We start from the raw sequence: 17732 nt of genomic DNA on the forward strand, positions 1-17732 counted from the left end.
CGTGAAAAAGGAAATACGTAATTTTTATACACAAAGTTGTACATATTTATATATGAGTTAGTTATGTCTATCAACTTCTTATCATTTTCTAATTTATATTCAATAATATTCAACGTTATATCTACTGGTACTTTAGCGAATAGACTAATCACATCGAAACTTACATTTAAATGACTAGTAACTATTGAAATTATTTAAAGATTTTTCGAATAGATGTTTACTATTTTTAATGTAAGAATCAGAATATTTAATCATTTTCAATAAGTATTTTGCCAATTTATTACAAAAACTGGTGGAACTATTAGTCTTGAAAGAACATCACGTTTATGGATTTTTGATAAACCATGAAGGAGGCAGATGCAATTTTTTTTTCTCATTATCTGAAAATGTATATAATGCTCTACAAATTTTATTTTTTGGGAGTATTAATAATATCTTTTATTGATTGTATTGCCATGCGACAAATTTTTTTTTGGACGCTCTATATCTCATAACCAAGCCATTGCGAATCTATGTTCATATGACATTTTTTTCTTAAAATTAGTCAAAGGTTCACCCTTTAAAGTTTGTGCAAGTACATAATAATCACCCTGTATTTATCAACACGCAAAATTTATATACATTATAGATTTTTCTTCAAATGAAAAATTATTTATAATCACATAGTTTTTCTCGAGGTCAATTTTAGATCTAATTCTGTATTCATTAACCTAGTTTAATGGCAATTTTTGTGTACTTTGTTTTATTGATTTTATTGTCAAATTTAGGAATGTTTTTTTGGTGTTAAAGCATTATTTAATTCATAGTTGCATATTTCGCAGATTAATAACTGTTTTATCTGTAACAAAAAAATTAAAAGAAAGTCATAAACTTAGAAGACGAAAACAGATAAATTTTCGAAACATGTTTTTTGTATTTTGTATTTGTCTGCTTTTCTCAATGTGATTGTTTTAGCTCTCATTAATTCGAACACCCTGTATATCCGGACACATGTTTATGGAAACATTTTAATGTCAAGGAATCTGTCGTTAAAGTTTGTCTAAACTTATTAATATACCCTGTATGATCACAGGAGATATATTTCTTTTGTAATAATAATTAACGATTAATAACTACTTTGGTTTTCCCATTGATAAGGTTTTAATATATGCATTACGTAAATACATTTTGTTTATGATAATAATAAACAAAATATTGATAATTACATTAATTGCTGTCACAATCAATCTTAACCAAGCACGCATATTATTTTCTTTGGTGATCGAATACTTCGATAAACTTTAACACTCAGTTTAATAGGAATCGATATGAAGGGTACAGGCAAAGAAGGGGGATAGTCATAATTTGTAAAATTTTCACCAGAACAATTTGAACATCTAAATCTTTTGTAATTGAACATTGAAAAGTTGCACAGGCTTCTACTTTAAGCCGATGTTTTCTTACAATTTTTTTTTTGCAGAAGTTTAAGTTTTTAAACAATTCTTTCTTATATCTGCAGAAAAAATAAAGATTTATCTAGATGACTACCAAATGTACTGGTAAAGAAGGGGGAGCGTCACAAACTAGTCACACATCATCAACAGTAAAAAAATGCAAATTCGTGAACAAAAAAGTATGAAAACATTTTATTAAGTATGAAAACATTTTATTTAATACTTTAGTTCAAAAAACAGATCCATTGCTAGTACATTAAGTTTATTCATTACACATGAGGTAAGTTTGTAAAGTATTCGCTTGCTTCTGGACCACAAAAGTTCTTTAAATCCATTAAATTATTATACTTTTCTTCCGAAATTGGCAGTAACCCTAAAACTCAAGGAGTTTATAATAAAACTTGGAGAAAATGTCATTGTGTTTACCTGAATATAAAAATTCCAGCAGCTCAAATTCGTTCTTTTGAATAGTACTGCTTTTCCGGAATTTGCGATCCACAAGAACATTGTTTGACCAGTGACCATTGAATGTTGATCTGTGATACACCAGACTAGGGTGCTCTTTAACTACTTTTAATTCTCGAATTGGTATTAATGGGAAAAGACATTGACGTTTATAACGAAGCGTTAAAAAAGATGTCCATTTTAGGAAATAATGTTGATCTGCCTCTTCTACGTCAAACGGTTAGAATAAATGTACCAAAAGCTAAAGCTACATAACTGACTCTCCACCTTCTTGCACTGTACCGCGTGGACACTCCCCCCCTTTTTAGCCTGTATGGCAATCTGTAATTAGCGTATAACTTCTGACTGTACTCTTTCTTTGCCTGGATAAAAATTATAGTAAAATTACTGGATAGGCTCCAACAGATGGCACAAAAAACTCATTTTCGCAAAAATAGTGACTATCCCCCTTCTTTGCCTGTACCCTTCATATGTTTATTAGGTATTATTTATACATTTTAAAAATATAATACATCTTAATTTTGTATTATTTTTGTTAAATTGTTTCTAGTCTGTTAAAATCTATAAAATAAACGTATTGGTATTATTACATTAACTTGATTTGTATTAAAATAGAATAACATTTCTTAAAAATACAAATGTACAGCTTGTAAATTTTATATTTTGCTTTCACAAATCTCAGCATTATACCAAATACCTTTGTTTTAATTAGTTTATATGGGTTTTAAAAAAATACCTTAAAATATTAAAAAGACATTAATTAAACAAATACAATTCAGCAACTATATTTTCTTTAAAGCGTATTCTATTTATGCTAATGAATTCAGAGAGATGCTGATTACTTCATAAACATATTAAAAATCATTTTTAACGCAGTCGTGGGGAATACCCATTTTTATTAACTAACTATTATTTGTATTCTCTTGTAGACCACGTGAGTAATAGAATATATTAGTGTTCAAATGTATGTAAGATTATTAAATTTACTGCCAGAAAAACTACACTATACACTTGTTAATATTTGATTATTCCATCATAAAAGGTTATTTGTTTTGTGACAAATGTCACTCAATGCTGAATTAGAGATCGTATTTGAGATAATAGTTCTATAGTTTTAATTGTTCGACGAAGATTTTGTTGCAAAAAGAAGTACTTTTTCACAATTAATTAATGGACGTTTCTGGTTCAATGCTTGTTTAATATACACGTAATTATTTAATTTATTGAGATATTTTAATGCAGTTCTGCTCTAGATATAACATTGAAATTGGAATCCTGCAGCATCTCCCTCGTTTATTATCATTGTTTGTTTTTTTTTTTAATATTAATTAACGGCACTCATAAGGATTTGGTTGTTCCTGCACCAATTTCTTCAATTTATTGTTTTTTTTTGTTTCTATAACCTCACATTTGTTCCAGAAATTAACGATTATTGTCAGACTCCCAGAGGGGCACAAGGAGAGTGTAAAAAAATATCCGACTGCAAAGTCCTGTTGTCCATCCTTCAGCACAGACCCATAAAGGCGGAAGATGCGGATTACCTAAAAAGGTCCCAGTGCGGTTTCGACGGCAACTTGCCGAAGGTTTGTTGCCCTTTGGGAGGTTCTAATCAAGTAGAATCTTCCTCTGGCTCTGTACCTCTCGCTGAAGGTAAGTCATGATCCGTTTTTATGTTATACGCTGCCCAAACTGTCCTAGGACTCTACTATTTATTTTTTTTGAACCACTGATTATAACTAATTTTAAAATTTGTTTTTATTGGGTATTTTTAACCCTATGAATATATATACAAAACTATTGCAATGCGACAGAGATTCTCAAATAAATAAAAAAGTTACAAAAAAGCCACAAATGAATAATTCCGGACAATATCTAAATTTTAGGATGTTGATTTAAATTAATTATTAGCATATTTAGATTAAATCGTTATCGTTATATTCCATTCTCGTTAATTGATGGAAATATCGATTTCTCATTTCCGTTTTTACGTCATTCATTTCATATATGTTTCATTTCTAAATACATTATAACTAATAGTCCTGTATGCTATAGAAAAACCAATTCACTCACTTCCTGCTGTAATATATTTCAGTTTCCTACAGTGGATACAATATAGTGTTTATATCTTAATACCTACTGACACCGCAATAATACGAAAAAACATTTTTGGAACCACTGATTCCATGATGTAAAGCCATGGTTATTGGTCGAAAACCAATACTCTAACTCTAAGCGAAGAACTAAGCAAAACTTTGGCTCAGACAATTGATTCCTGGGTATTAGAGCAAAACCAAGGCCACCACGATCTTGACATTAATCGCCAAACTACTAAAAGACAATCTGGTATATCAGTTTTTCTCAGTAAATACACATAAGCAATTCAAACATTTATTTTGCTTCGTGCAACATGAAAATCTAATTTTACTCTAAGTGTGGTGATTCTCTGTTGATTTATGAGTTTTTCTAATGTATCATTTAAGATTAGTCTTTCATATACACCCTTCTCAATACTGTAAAGTACGAGTAAGAGCACTGTATTATCTAAAAAATAAATAGATTCTACAATTCTCTTCGTCCAAATCTATTAGAAATACTTACTTTTAAGTACGCAGACATAGACAACACCGAAAATTTATATGCGCTGATTGTGAGAGGTCTCTTTGAACGTTCCATTATCAGAAACAGAATTTTGTTAGTCCGTGGGCTAAATTCGTACCACTTCGACATATAGCAGGCGTCGCCAATCTGAAGGCTCTATAAAGAAAACGAATCTTAGTTCACCTCTAAAATGATCTGATAACAAAGTACCTTTAAAATAATCTCATTTCCAATCCAACAGTACATTGCTAGTTCTATCATAATAGCGGAAAAGAATACGATTAGAATGATGAATTGTCCAGAAAACAATGGAGTCTGCAAATAAGATTAGAATATACAAAATGTGTACAACCTCGTAGAAAGATGTATTTATTTATTATACTTCAGTTCTATCAGCAATATTAATTGCTTGGATAACCTTATTGTTGAATTAAATACATACAGTGTTATGAAATACGTTTGTATTTACTATAATTTGTTTACAAAATAATTATTATTGATCTCTCTTGCCACTATTTACATTTTAACATTGAATTTTATGCACCGTGTTAGTAGTTCGACAGCCATTACTTCAGCTTAAGGTAGATTAAGCTTAAATGAACAAAAAAGTTGGGTATTATAAGGGCGAAACATAAACTTTTTTAAAATGTCATAATATTGGGGAATTTTTTCACAACTTGGCAGCAGCGTAAGTTGAATCACTTGACCTAATTCTAGGACAGGCGTGCTTTTTTATACCTAAACTACTACTGCAAATATATTTTCATTTTGTGCAGCTCGGGAAGTAAGCAACTCTGTAGAAAAAAAAAATTAAGTTATATCTTTTATTAACCTAGATATTGGGCTTACGCGCACTAGGTGGACGCGGTTTATGTAAATATTGCGTGAAGCGTGATAAGTCTCTGGGAGGATGTGGAATATTTATATGATGGTTTGGCTTTGATATATTTTGTATTTCTTGGACTTATGAATAAGGATGATCTTAGTTTCATTTCGACGAATTCTAGGTAATTTTTCATAAAAATAGTTGTCAACAAGCATATGGTTGTTATTTATCACAACTTATCCAGACAACATACCATAATTAAATGGAATCCAGAGTTGCAGATAACTACTATGCTACTGACGTAGTGAACCAAGATGCTTTTTGTGCACACAGCTTCGATATTCTTAATAAACCTGAAACACAACAGTTTTCGATACAAATTTTATTAGTTTTTCCTCTATCTTACTCCATTATTTTGTTGTGATGTTTGTAACAGGTAAACAAATATTCGTCAACATCAGACTTTGACTTTGTGACGCCGGAAGCGCTAGCTTCTGCAGAATGTTCGATGTTATATATCAAGATGTCAAGTTCTGCCAAAGCTACTCCCATATATCCTATGTTCAAAGTGTCCAACCCTGCATTATTCCAAATACCTGAAAAATATACACCTTTTCTTATTTTTGGACAAAGAATCACCTGTAGAATTTTATCGGTGGAACATTGCAATACCCTGTATAATAATTTCTATGGATATATGTTTCCAGAAGTATAATACAGGGTGGCCAAATGAAAACGAAACAGAGCCATTTTCAGGTACTGCGTCAAGATTGTAGAAAAACGCGTAAAAAAAACACAATTGTAAAAAACAGAGATAAATGCTATACACACACAATGAACGTAAAATTAGTGGATTTCAAATTATTTTCTAGTACTATTTGGAAGCGTTGGTTGGTAGTTTATTTAATTGTGTTTTTGAAAATTAAACACTATGGTTTATTCCATTGCGGAAAGGGTAGATATCGTTTCGCTTTACTTTATGAACAATAAATGTGCGAATAGAACAGCTCAGGTATTTAATGAACAACATCAAGATCGACATGTTAGTTAGTAAAAAAATTTCAAGAGACAGGGAACGTAGCCAATAAAAAACGAGAAATTGAAAAAAAACCTATAGTTAATGAAGCTAGTGAAGTTGCAGTTTTGAGACAAGTTCATCTTGATCCTACATTAAGTACGAGGCAGCTGGCATCTGTGTCTGGGATCAATCGAACTAGCATACAAACCATTTTGAAGAAGAATAAATTCCATCCATACAAAATACATTTAGTCCACGAACTTCATGAGGATGATTATGACCGCCGTTTGCAATTTTGCGAAATAATGAGTGAGCGAGCAGGGATCGATCCACAGTTCCTTTTTTACATCTGTTTTTCCGATTAATGCAGTTTTTTTTAACGGGTCGGTAAGTCGTCACAACTGCCGCTATTGGTCCGATACAAACTCAAGAGTTTTTCACGAGGTGCATACATAGCAACCGGAAAAATTAAATGTATGGGCCGGAATTTTCGGTGACCGGCTGGTGGGTCCTTTTTTTCTACCTGGTAATTTGACTGGCCAAATGTATTTGCAATTACTGGAAGACGCTATTGACCCTGCCTTGACTGATATTATTGAAAATGTTCCAGAATATGATGAAGATCATTTGATTTTTCAACAGGACGGTGCTCCTTCGCATTATGCGTTAATTGTCCGTCAGTATTTGGACCAACGTTTTCTATGGAATTGGATTGGGAGAAGAGGCAACATTGAGTGGCCTCCACGATCACCGGATTTATCGCCCCTTGATTTCTTTTTGTGGGGATACCTAAAAAGTAAAATCTATAAAACACAGCCAGCATCGCTGGAAGATTTGCGTCAAAGAATCGTCGACGAATGTCGTCGAATCACTCCGGAAATGCTTCGGAATGTGCGCGAACGTTTCGAACAAAATCTTTATTCTTGTATGGAAGCGGGCGTTCATCAGTTTGAACATTAGTAAGTAAGCAACTAAACATAATTTAAATTTTAAAATGTAAATTTTTTTCAAAGTATTGGCCGGAATTATAAAATTTAAAATCTGATGTAAAGAGAATTGTAAGAGCTTTCAAAAGAAATATTACGCAACCCCCAATGCCATTTAAATGTTTTGAGGTGATGCTTACCCTTGCTTGGGGGTGAAAGTGACGGAGTCAAAAATACCAGCAAAGAATGACCCCCTTTAATCTAAAATCGACGGGTCTGAGCGTTTTTCTACAATCTTTACGCAGTTCCTGAAAATGGCTCTGTTTCGTTTTCATTTGGCCACCCTGTGTATAGATTCTCTCTAGGTGTACACTTACAATTATTAGGTTCAATAGTGACTAGATATTTAATCATTTTCAAGGCCATCGTTAAGGTTAATAATATCCACGTCGCCGTCGCTAATAAACTTATAAAAACATCTCTACAATATTGAGAAATGCATTAAAATGCTTAACAGTGTCTATGGACAATGAAGCAACGACTAAAATCATTAATGGGCGTGGGAAATTTCAAATAATTGAAACAAAATGTCATTATTCAAATATTGGATGCATCCTGAAAGGAAGAAATATTTTGTAGGTCAATCGTATCCTTACTATTGTTTTAAGTATTTAACAAATCTTTTGGTCGTTAGCATAATAAACCAAAATTTTGTATTATTCGACGTTTTCACAATAAAAAAAAATAACTAACAAAGTTGCTTTTACTTACTGGCTCGACTTTACTAATAGACCAGGAATATTAGCGAAAAAAAAAAGAGAAACTCGAAAAAATTCCTATCCGCGATATTATTGTAAAATTGTCTAAAGGAACATAATACAAAACATCTTTCATCTCGTGAGTCAAAAAATTTTATTAGCTAACTTTTCTATTTAAACAAATATGTGAGGAAAACTGTTTTTTCACTTTGCAGGGAAAACCATCAATTTTAGCGAAAAGTGACTCTCAGACAGCTTGTAGGGAATAAAATTATCTACAAAATGAGACTTGTTAAATTAAAATCGGTTAATAAACAAAAAAGTTATTGCAGAAAAACCAGAAAAGTGCCCATTTTTTAATTTGTTTATAACTATCGCACTTATTGTTAAAATTTTATAGAACCCATGACAAGTTGAGGGTTTTGTAATACTTTAAAAGTGTGCCAAAAGTGGGCGTTGTTGGTGCAATAGTTTTCGCACAATTCAATTTGTTTATAACGGAGGCTTTTGGAGCTATGAACTTTAAGCCTCTGTACAGGCGTTAATTTTCAACCAAACATGATTCTGCAAGGGTCATTGTAATCTTAAAGACGTAATTAAGCGACCTATTAAAAGATATCACCGTTTTTTGACATTAACATTCTCAAATTGTGCATTAATAAAACGTGCGTTTTTCGATTATAAACAATTTGAATAAAATTGTTGCTATTTATGCTACCTCACCAAAAATAGATACAATGGATAGCTGGCAAAAAAAATACAAATTTTTTAAAAAGCACCCTCTACGACCAACAGGAGCCAAGATAATAATTTTTTTTTAATCGTAGCGCAATTGTTTATAAACATTAAGACGGAAAATAAAGTTCAAATTGATGCGCGCTGTAAAATTTTGCAATATCTCGGGTTCTATTCTTCGTAGAAACTTCTTTTTTTTAACTGGGGTAGCTCCACGAAAAAATAACAATGAACATATTCACGAATTAGTAGAATAGCCCTGATCCCCAGAAAAAAATCATCTTTTATACTGAATTTTTTTTAATTTACAAAAATGTCACAAAAATTATTGTTAAACGAAATATTAATTAAAATATCAATTTCGGAATTATTTTACTATTATTAAATAAATAAATGAAGCTATCGTTCATTTAAAGTTATTTTTCATAAAAATAAAAAAAAAATTAATTTTTTTTGTAATTAACTTTGTTGCAAAAATATATTTGTATAAAGTTAGTAATAAATATAATAAAAAAACTTTATATATTAAAATTTCAAGAAGTTAAAATTGTAATTTTATCGACCGCATTATTTTTATTAATATTTTTTAATTTTGCAATAAATTCAAATGCTTTTTATTCTTTTTTAAATCTTTTAACAATAAATAATAATTTGAAAATAATTTGTGAATTTTTACTTCAATTTTACATTTAAATCGTAATTAAATAACTAAATATTGTAAAAGTAAGTTTACTTTGGCTTAATATGTAAAAAAATAACTTTTAAAATGAACGATAGCTTCATTTATTTATTTAATAATAGTAAAATAATTCCGAAATTGAAATTTTAATTAATATTTCGTTGGACAATAATGTTTGTGACATTTTTGTAAATTAAGAAAAAATAAGCATAAAAGATGCATTTTTTCTGGGGTTCGGGGCTATTCTATTGCATCTACAGCGCCCATTTTTGGCACACTTTTGAAGTATGACAAAACTCTCAACGTGCCATAGATTTTATAAAATTTTAACAATAAATGCGATAGTTATAAACAAATTAAAAAAAGGGCACTTTTCTTGTTTTTTTGCAATAACTTTTTTGTTTATTAACCGATTTTAATTTAACAAGTCTCATTTTGTAGATAACTTTACTCCCTACAAGCTGTCTGAGCGTTACTTTTCGCTAAAATTGACGGTTTTCCGTGCAAAGTGAAAAAACTGTTTTCCTCACTTATTTGTTTAAACAGAAAAGTTTTTGACTCACGAGATGAGAGATGTCTTGTTTTATGTTCCTTTAGACAATTTTATAATAATCTCGCGGATAGGAATTTTTTCGAATAAAAATTTTATATGCTTGGCCTATAAGCACGTGATTTGAAAACTAGTGAATTATCAAAGTTCAAATGGTTCAAGACCGCGTTCTGAGAAAGTTTGTTTTTAAAAACAGAGTTGCACAAGAACTTTTGTTTAGTAGAACCGCTGTCCTTTTCGTGCATTACTTTGCATAATTGTTTTTCATTTTTACATTATGTAGTTCAACGCTATACTACTGCAAACGCTCATAAAACTTTTAACTTGGTAAGAGATCGTGGTTACAACAAATGCAAGGACAAAACTTCGGCTCACACATTTTTACTCCAGTTTTAAGAACCACAGTGTGTGTTCTTCGCTTTATCACGACTTACCAACCGCCAAACCGTTGACCTGTACCAAATATACGACGTACCACATGGAGCCCTCTTGAAAGAAGGAAAACGGTATGGGAAACATAGCGTCTGCAATGAACGGTGTCAGTGCCAAAAACGATGTGGTTAGTAAACAGTTCACTTTGAAAACAGTTGCTATACGGTTAGTTCTGGCGATGGCGCTCTTCACAAACTCGTTGTGCTCTTCTCCATAGGAATTCAACAGGGGATCTTTCAACCTCTCTGAAAGTCTGCGCACGTTCACCTTTTCCAAGCGGAACACCATCAGTCTTACCGCGTAGGAGAAGTACTCGAAACTGAGCGGGATTACGTAGGACAAGTTGAGGATATTCGAGATGGAAACTACCACTTCCAGGAACATTAGGGCTAACAATAGCATAGTCCCTCCGTAGCTCATGAGTTTGCGCAGTCGGTACCAGAAGGTTGGACCGTCGTGGGGCCAGACTCCGCTGACGATGAGCATGTTCTTGGGCACTTCTATGGCGTTGACTATCTCGTAGAGCACCATCTGAAGTCAGATAGAATAAGAAGAGTGTTAGCAACATCTTTCTGGATTGACTGTTGTCAAAATAAAGAAAAAAAGGATAAAAATAACTGTTTAGACTCAAGGCTTCAAAGATGAAAGTGAAACTCGGTTTTTGATCAGTTATTCAAGAACCATATATAAAATTTAGATTTCAAACTTGGTACACTTGGTACACCACATGTAAAACTTGAACAAAAGCTGACCATTGGTGTCATAGTTAGGAACTATAAAAACATTTGGAGAATTTTTTTACATATTTCCAATGAAAACTGCTTTGTTTCTTGAATTTTCCAACGGTTTAGTTGAAATTTTACCTGTAGATTGCTTGTGGTAGTGCTAGTACCAAGTTTGAAGAGAGATTAAGAGATTTCAGATTTCCTCTAAACCTTCCACTAGAATTTCGCTATGGATGAGAATAATATTCTTACATTTTTACACAATAAAATGTCTTCCACGCAAGTACACGTCTTTAGCTGAAGACTGAATAGTATTTACTTCATAATAATTTTAGAACTAGATAATAAAGAGAATATGAGTTATAACAATTATTTAATAACTGCTGAGGAAATGTCCATAATTATAGTTTGGGATACTAAAACGCAATTAGTCCTATTTCTTTTCTTTTATAATTCACTCATTTCAAAGAAATAATTATATACTAATTACTATTTTGACTGTTACCCACTTGCCTAATTAATGATTAATGTCTGTAATTAGAATACGAGCGAGTTCGTAAATATACAGGTTGTTACAAATTCGCTTCTCACTACAGGGATCTCGGAAACGGTAAGAGGTACGAAGTAGCTTAAATGGGGGCAAAGTTGCGTAATCAGGGGACCAACATTATGCCTCTAAAAAAATTAAGGGTAACATTATTAGTTTTTGAAATATTAAAAAAAAAACGTTTTTGTTTACTTTCAGCCTTGTTTGAGGAGATATTGAAAAACGAAGAACACTTTCTCAAGGCCACTTTTTGCCCTCTATCGAATGGCATAATCAATTTTTATATGTAACGTTTCGTCTCTCCAGGACCATCATCAACTTCATTTTTTTTAAATACGACCCTGGATATTTCATTACATTTTTTGCAAGCTTTCATGACCCTCAATACTGTACTGCCTCAGCCCTAACCAGATTCAGACGTTTTGTCTCGAAAAATTCATCTTCAGTGTATTCGTTCCAAAATCTAAATTTTTTATTTAGATTTCTTTGTTTATTGAATTATCGTACACTATAAGTAAGTGTCGTTAAACCCTGTGAAATCCTTCTAGTTATTCAGACTATTACCACCACGCATTAAAACATAAGATTAAACTTTTATTCCCGTGTCCATAGTTATTTCTAGGCTTCTCGAGTGCTCAAAATTCAAACAAATTCCGATCTATTTTTTTCAGGATATTCATACAAATACATTTGACATGCTCTTTCACAGTCGCAGTTACAGATATAATAAATTCCGATAATATTATGCTGATCTTCATTTTTGACCTTTGCCAAAACGAACATGTTTTGAACATTTACTGAAATTTTTTAAAGAATAATATTCAGTTGGCGTTTTGGTTGTTCATATACAATTTAAGAATTCATTTGTCATAATAAAATTAAAATTGTAACAATGTTTTAATTTTGACGCAACAACTTATTGAGTTATGTATGACCAAGTGATGGTAATAGTTAATAATAATAAATGTCCATTGTAGCGCGTGGTGGTAATAGTTTAAATAACTTGATGGATTTCACAGGGTCTAACGACACTTACAGTGTACGATAATTCAATAAACAAAGAAATCTAAATACGAAATTTAGATAAATTTGGAACGAATACACTGAAGATGAATTTTTCGAGACAAAACGTCTGAGTACCCCAAACGTACAGTTTGGGGTATAAAATTTCCAGGGTCGTATTTAAAAAAATGAAGTTGATGATGGTCCTGGAGAGACGAAACATTACATATAAAAATTGATTATGCCATTCGATAGAGGGCAAAAAGTGGCCATGAGAAAGTGTTCTTCGTTTTTCAAATATCACCTCAAGCAAGGCTGAAATGGAACAAAAACGGATTTCCAAAATTTCGGTTTTTTTTTCAAATATTTCGAAAACTAATCATGTTAGCTTTGATTTTTTAGAGGCATATTGTTGGTCCCCTGATTACGCAACTTTGCCCCATTTAAGCTACTTCGTAACTCTTACCGTTTCTGAGATCCCTGTAGTGAGAAGCGAATTTGTAACAGCCTGTATAGCCATCCTTTATAACGAGCGTTCAAATAAAAACGTGGTCAAGTTGGTTCTGAAAATTTGGACGTAGGGCGTAGCGTATAGCAAATGAACTTAAACGTCATCTGTCAAAGCGCTATATCGCCGCTATCAATTTGAATATTTAGGTTTTAAAAAGCGTTTAAAATGGTGTAACAAGAAAAGAAGGAAGCGGCCGACCTAAAAAGCGGACTGAAGAATTAAAAGAAAATGTCTAACAAATAATGGAAAATGCGCCAACAACTTCTGTACGTGTTTTATCACAAATGGTGGGAGTATCAGTCGGTACCTGCCACACAGTGTTAAAAAAAGATTTGCGTTTGTTCTCCTATCGTTTAACTTGTCAGCAAGAACTTCATGAAGTTGATTTTCCGCGACGGGCTGTATTTTGTGAATGGTTTTTAAACAACTACGGTGAACTTCATAATATCACCTTTTTTTCTGATGAAGCCTGGTTTCATTTAAGTGGTTACGTAAACTCACAGAATATGAGAATGTGGTCTTCTGAAAAACCAGATAACTTTTTTGTCGAGGGCCCTCTACACGCTCAAAAAATTGGAGTTTGGTGTGCTCTCAATCGAAGGAGGATTTATGGACCTATTTTTTTTAATGGTACTCTTACTGCGCAAAGGTATAGAGAAGAAATTATCGCTCCTTTTGTTAACCAGCTGGAAGAAAACGAAATTACAAACTTTTACTTTCAACAAGATGGCGCAAGGGCACATACGGCAGGCGAGACGATGAATATGTTGAGGGAAGTTTTCCAAAATCGACTAATAAGTCTCAATGCTGAACATGAATTTCCACCGAGGTCATGTGATATTACGCCGTGTGATTTCTTTTTGTGGCCTTACCTTAAAAACACTATTTTTGAACTGCCTATTCCTGATTTAAACCATCTGCAGGCTCGACTTATAGACAAGATTCGTGAAATTAACAATACCCCGAGCATCTTAGAAAATGTCTTTAATTCTTTGAGGAACAGGTGTGAAAAGTGCTTGGAACAAGGAGGGGGACACTTTCAGCAGCTGCTTTAATTTATTGTTATAACAAGGAGGGGGACACTTTCTGCAGCTCCTTTAATTGTTTGTTATTGTTATCACGATTATTCTTTAAAATAAAGTTATATAGTCATTAACGTTAATGAAACCGACAGCTGCTATACAGTTCTTTGAGAAATGAGGTTAAGTTGGTCGCTATAAGCTACTCCCTACGTCCAATGTGTCAGAGTCAACTTCGACCACGTTTTTATTTGAACGCTCGTTATTATTAAAATGTATACACAAGAAGTGATATTAAATTTTTAGATCACTCCATTGCATTGTATATAACATTGATATCATACTTTTTCCAAACTAACTAATATTATTTTTTACTGTTTCTTTTGCAGCGAGGCCAGTAACCAGCAACCTTTTGCCTTCAACTGACATTTGTGGAGTTGAAAGCAAGGAGAGGATTTACGGAGGAAAGGAAGCTGACTTGAACGAATACCCCTGGATGGCGTTGGTGGAATACGAAAGAGGTAGGAAATAATTCCATAAGTTGATTTTGAGAAAAGAGAAGTTTATGCCGAAACGTCTATAAAATCATAAGTGTGATACGAACAACTTCTGTAAAATCAAAATAGGTTTCATCGGAAAAAATATTTAAAAACTTGTACGTGTGTTCTCTGGTAAAGATTCTTGTTTTCACTTTGCGTCCTCTTAAGGAATTAACGTAGCATATTTTGAAATATCAACAGCTTTATGCAAAAATATTGTGCTTTGAGCATTGAGTATTCAGCAACGTAGAAAAGTTTTTTTAATTTTGCCTTACCTTTTCAGAAAACGGAAAGCGCGGCTTCTACTGCGGAGGGGTGTTGATAAGCAAGAGGTACATACTAACCGCCGCCCATTGTATCAAGGGGAAAGATTTACCGAGGTCTTGGAAACTGTAAGTGTAATTCCTGCGAAATGACCCTTATTAAAACGTTTGTTAGTATTTTTTGTTTATATATGTGCGATATTCAGAACGGTTTTGTAAAATATTGTAATTTCTGTTTCAATTTAGAGTTAGTGTCCGTCTTGGGGAGCATAACACTGACACCGATGTTGATTGCGAAGTGGTGCATGGTCAGAAGGTTTGCGCCCCTCCTCCTATAAATGTTCTTGTAGAAGAACGCATAGCTCACGAGAGTTACGTCCCGGAAGACGTCAACCAGTACCACGACGTGGGTCTCTTGAGGCTAGCGAGAGAGGTTAAATTTTCAGGTACTAAATGCTCAGAAGCATCACTACTATTTTAAATTGTTTCTAATGTAACGAAATGTTGCCAGTAAAAGGGGATCTAAATTGTGATAATTTAATTTCTTGACAACTTTTTTTGTAAAATGTAACAAAATTTAATAAACAGCAAAATTGTATGGACCGAGATTGAATAATATCAAATATTACAGTCATTGAAGATGAAAATCAGCTGTAACCTCCCGAATTCTTTTAAACTGCATGGATTTGCATGAAAATTTAGAATAAGGCTCATCTTAGGCTCTAGTTCAAAAGTCGATTGACGCTTTTTGTTTTTTAGGGTTAAAAACTACTCCTAAGTGAAAAAAATTGAAAAAATTAAGTTTTAACCATTTTATCGATACAAATCTTGTTCAAGCACAAATATTAAATAATGTTCCATGTTCTCGAACATGTTTTATGATATTTTTTTTTCTTCTTCTTTTCGACCCTTTATTTAACCCTTAAAACTACCCCTATGCAAAAAATAATGATAAAAATTACTTTTTAAAGATTTGGAATTATTAAATCGTGCAATTATTTAAAATAAAAGTTACCTCATAGCTAATAAAATAATTTTTCTCTTTCAACCCCTAAAAACTACCCCTGTATTGACTCTTTTTGAGTACTATAAAAAACTCCTGGAGCGTTACACGTAAAATTAATAATTTTTCCGTTATTTGATATCGATTCGAGTATTGCCCCCAAAATAAGTCCCCTTCCACTAACCATGTTTCGCTTTGTATAGGACGTACAACACTTTTTAAAAAACGATTTTCTTTGTTTATTTATAAGTTACATTTTTGTTCATTACACTTTTTTTAATAAAATGCGTAGTTTTTGAGTTATTCGCGAAAAATGCTTTGAAAAAGTGTTTTTTTTTTCACTCACAATTCCAAGTTTTCAATCGCGAATAACTAAAAGCTATTAATTTTTCGAAAGAAATTGTTCAAATAGTTTCCGGCGTTATTTTTGAAAAAAAATGTCCACCCCCGAGAAGGGTTGTCAAACCCCAACAGGGTGGAAATGTCAATCGGCGCTATGTCACTGATATTCATTGACCTTTTCTCTAACTATCTGCCAAAGTTCAAGTCGATCGGTTCAGTTTCAAAGAATTCGGAGGTGAAAAGCTTCAATGACTGTACTAAAACGTCAAGTCATCAAAAATTGACCCATATATGACTATATAATTATAAATTTTTGTTTTCAGAATCTGTCACACCTATATGCTTACCGACCACAGAATTTGATCAGACGCCAGACTTGGTGGGGAAAAAAATGATAGTAGCTGGTTGGGGAAAGACGGAAAACAGATCAGAAAGTCCTGTCAAGCTAAAACTAGATGTAAGTAATGTATTTACAGGAGACTGGCCAAATGGGAAGTGGGAGTCATCTCTCTTTGTACACAATATCGGAACACTATGCGAAATGAACAACACATTACAATTTCTGTGCAGAGAACACACAAAAATTTCTTATTTACGACTTTACTGACCTCTAATTTTGGAGTACGAATATAGCACATATTTATTTCTCTTCCAGGTACCTGTCAAGCCCAATGCAGACTGCGTGAATACTTACAGGCGAGCTGGAGTAAACCTGAGCGGCGCCCAACTCTGCGCCGGTGGGGAAAAAGGGAAAGATTCCTGTAGGGGAGACAGCGGAGGTCCTCTAATGAGAATCGCTCCAAGTGCCACTGGAGACATCGGCTGGTACTCTGTTGGGGTTGTATCGTTCGGACCATCGCCGTGTGGTATGGAGGAATGGCCAGGTGTCTACACCAGAGTAGCCAATTATGTACCGTGGATAGTCAGCAAGCTCAGGCCATAACGCCACCGAAACTAGAATGCCATTTTTTGGGTTGTAAATCTTATGGAGAACGAATGTTGTGATATTGATTGACATAGATGTTTTTATAAGTTTATTAAGAAAATTAAAAGTCTTTCGTGGCTTCAAGACTCATCTCATAAAGTGTTTGACTTGTTTCCCTTCTTTTTAACCTTTTGAAATTCCGTCAAATTTCATATAATTAGATAAGATTAATAAGATAGCTTAAAATTATGCATTATTTCGAAATAATTATGGGAAGCATGGATTTTCCTAAAACCTTTTGAAATTACTTGGAGATAAGTATTAGAAAAAAGTTATAAACTTATGGTTTCTTAATTGTTTAAACAATAATAAATAGTTTTTTTAAGAACATTTAAAATAATTCACTGAATTTTAAATCGAATTCTTTCAAATTGAC

The 17732-nt window shown here is 32.8% G+C and overlaps 2 protein-coding genes across 2 annotated transcripts in view; one reads left to right on the plus strand and one right to left on the minus strand.

Annotated features, from left to right (window-relative positions):
• LOC108917267 overlaps nt 1-17732 on the plus strand; it is a 35932-nt gene that overhangs the window by 676 nt on the left and 17524 nt on the right. The window contains exons 2-7 of the mRNA XM_018723773.1: nt 3318-3548; nt 14614-14745; nt 15047-15155; nt 15273-15472; nt 16695-16828; nt 17027-17311. Coding sequence (XP_018579289.1) covers nt 3318-3548; nt 14614-14745; nt 15047-15155; nt 15273-15472; nt 16695-16828; nt 17027-17311 — 1091 coding nt within the window. The remainder of the gene's footprint in view (nt 1-3317; nt 3549-14613; nt 14746-15046; nt 15156-15272; nt 15473-16694; nt 16829-17026; nt 17312-17732) is intronic.
• LOC108917306 (odorant receptor Or2-like) lies at nt 4359-10694 on the minus strand. The gene is made up of 6 exons (XM_023453974.1): nt 10423-10694; nt 5729-5918; nt 5576-5675; nt 4707-4811; nt 4497-4652; nt 4359-4439 (listed from the first exon to the last, which is right to left on the minus strand). Exons 1-6 carry the CDS (start codon nt 10505-10507, stop codon nt 4380-4382), a joined length of 696 nt encoding a protein of 231 aa, XP_023309742.1. The 5' UTR covers nt 10508-10694; the 3' UTR covers nt 4359-4379.

This window comes from Anoplophora glabripennis, unplaced genomic scaffold (assembly GCF_000390285.2).
Source record: "Anoplophora glabripennis isolate ALB-LARVAE unplaced genomic scaffold, Agla_2.0 scaffold22, whole genome shotgun sequence".
Taxonomy (NCBI): Eukaryota; Metazoa; Arthropoda; class Insecta; order Coleoptera; family Cerambycidae; genus Anoplophora; species Anoplophora glabripennis.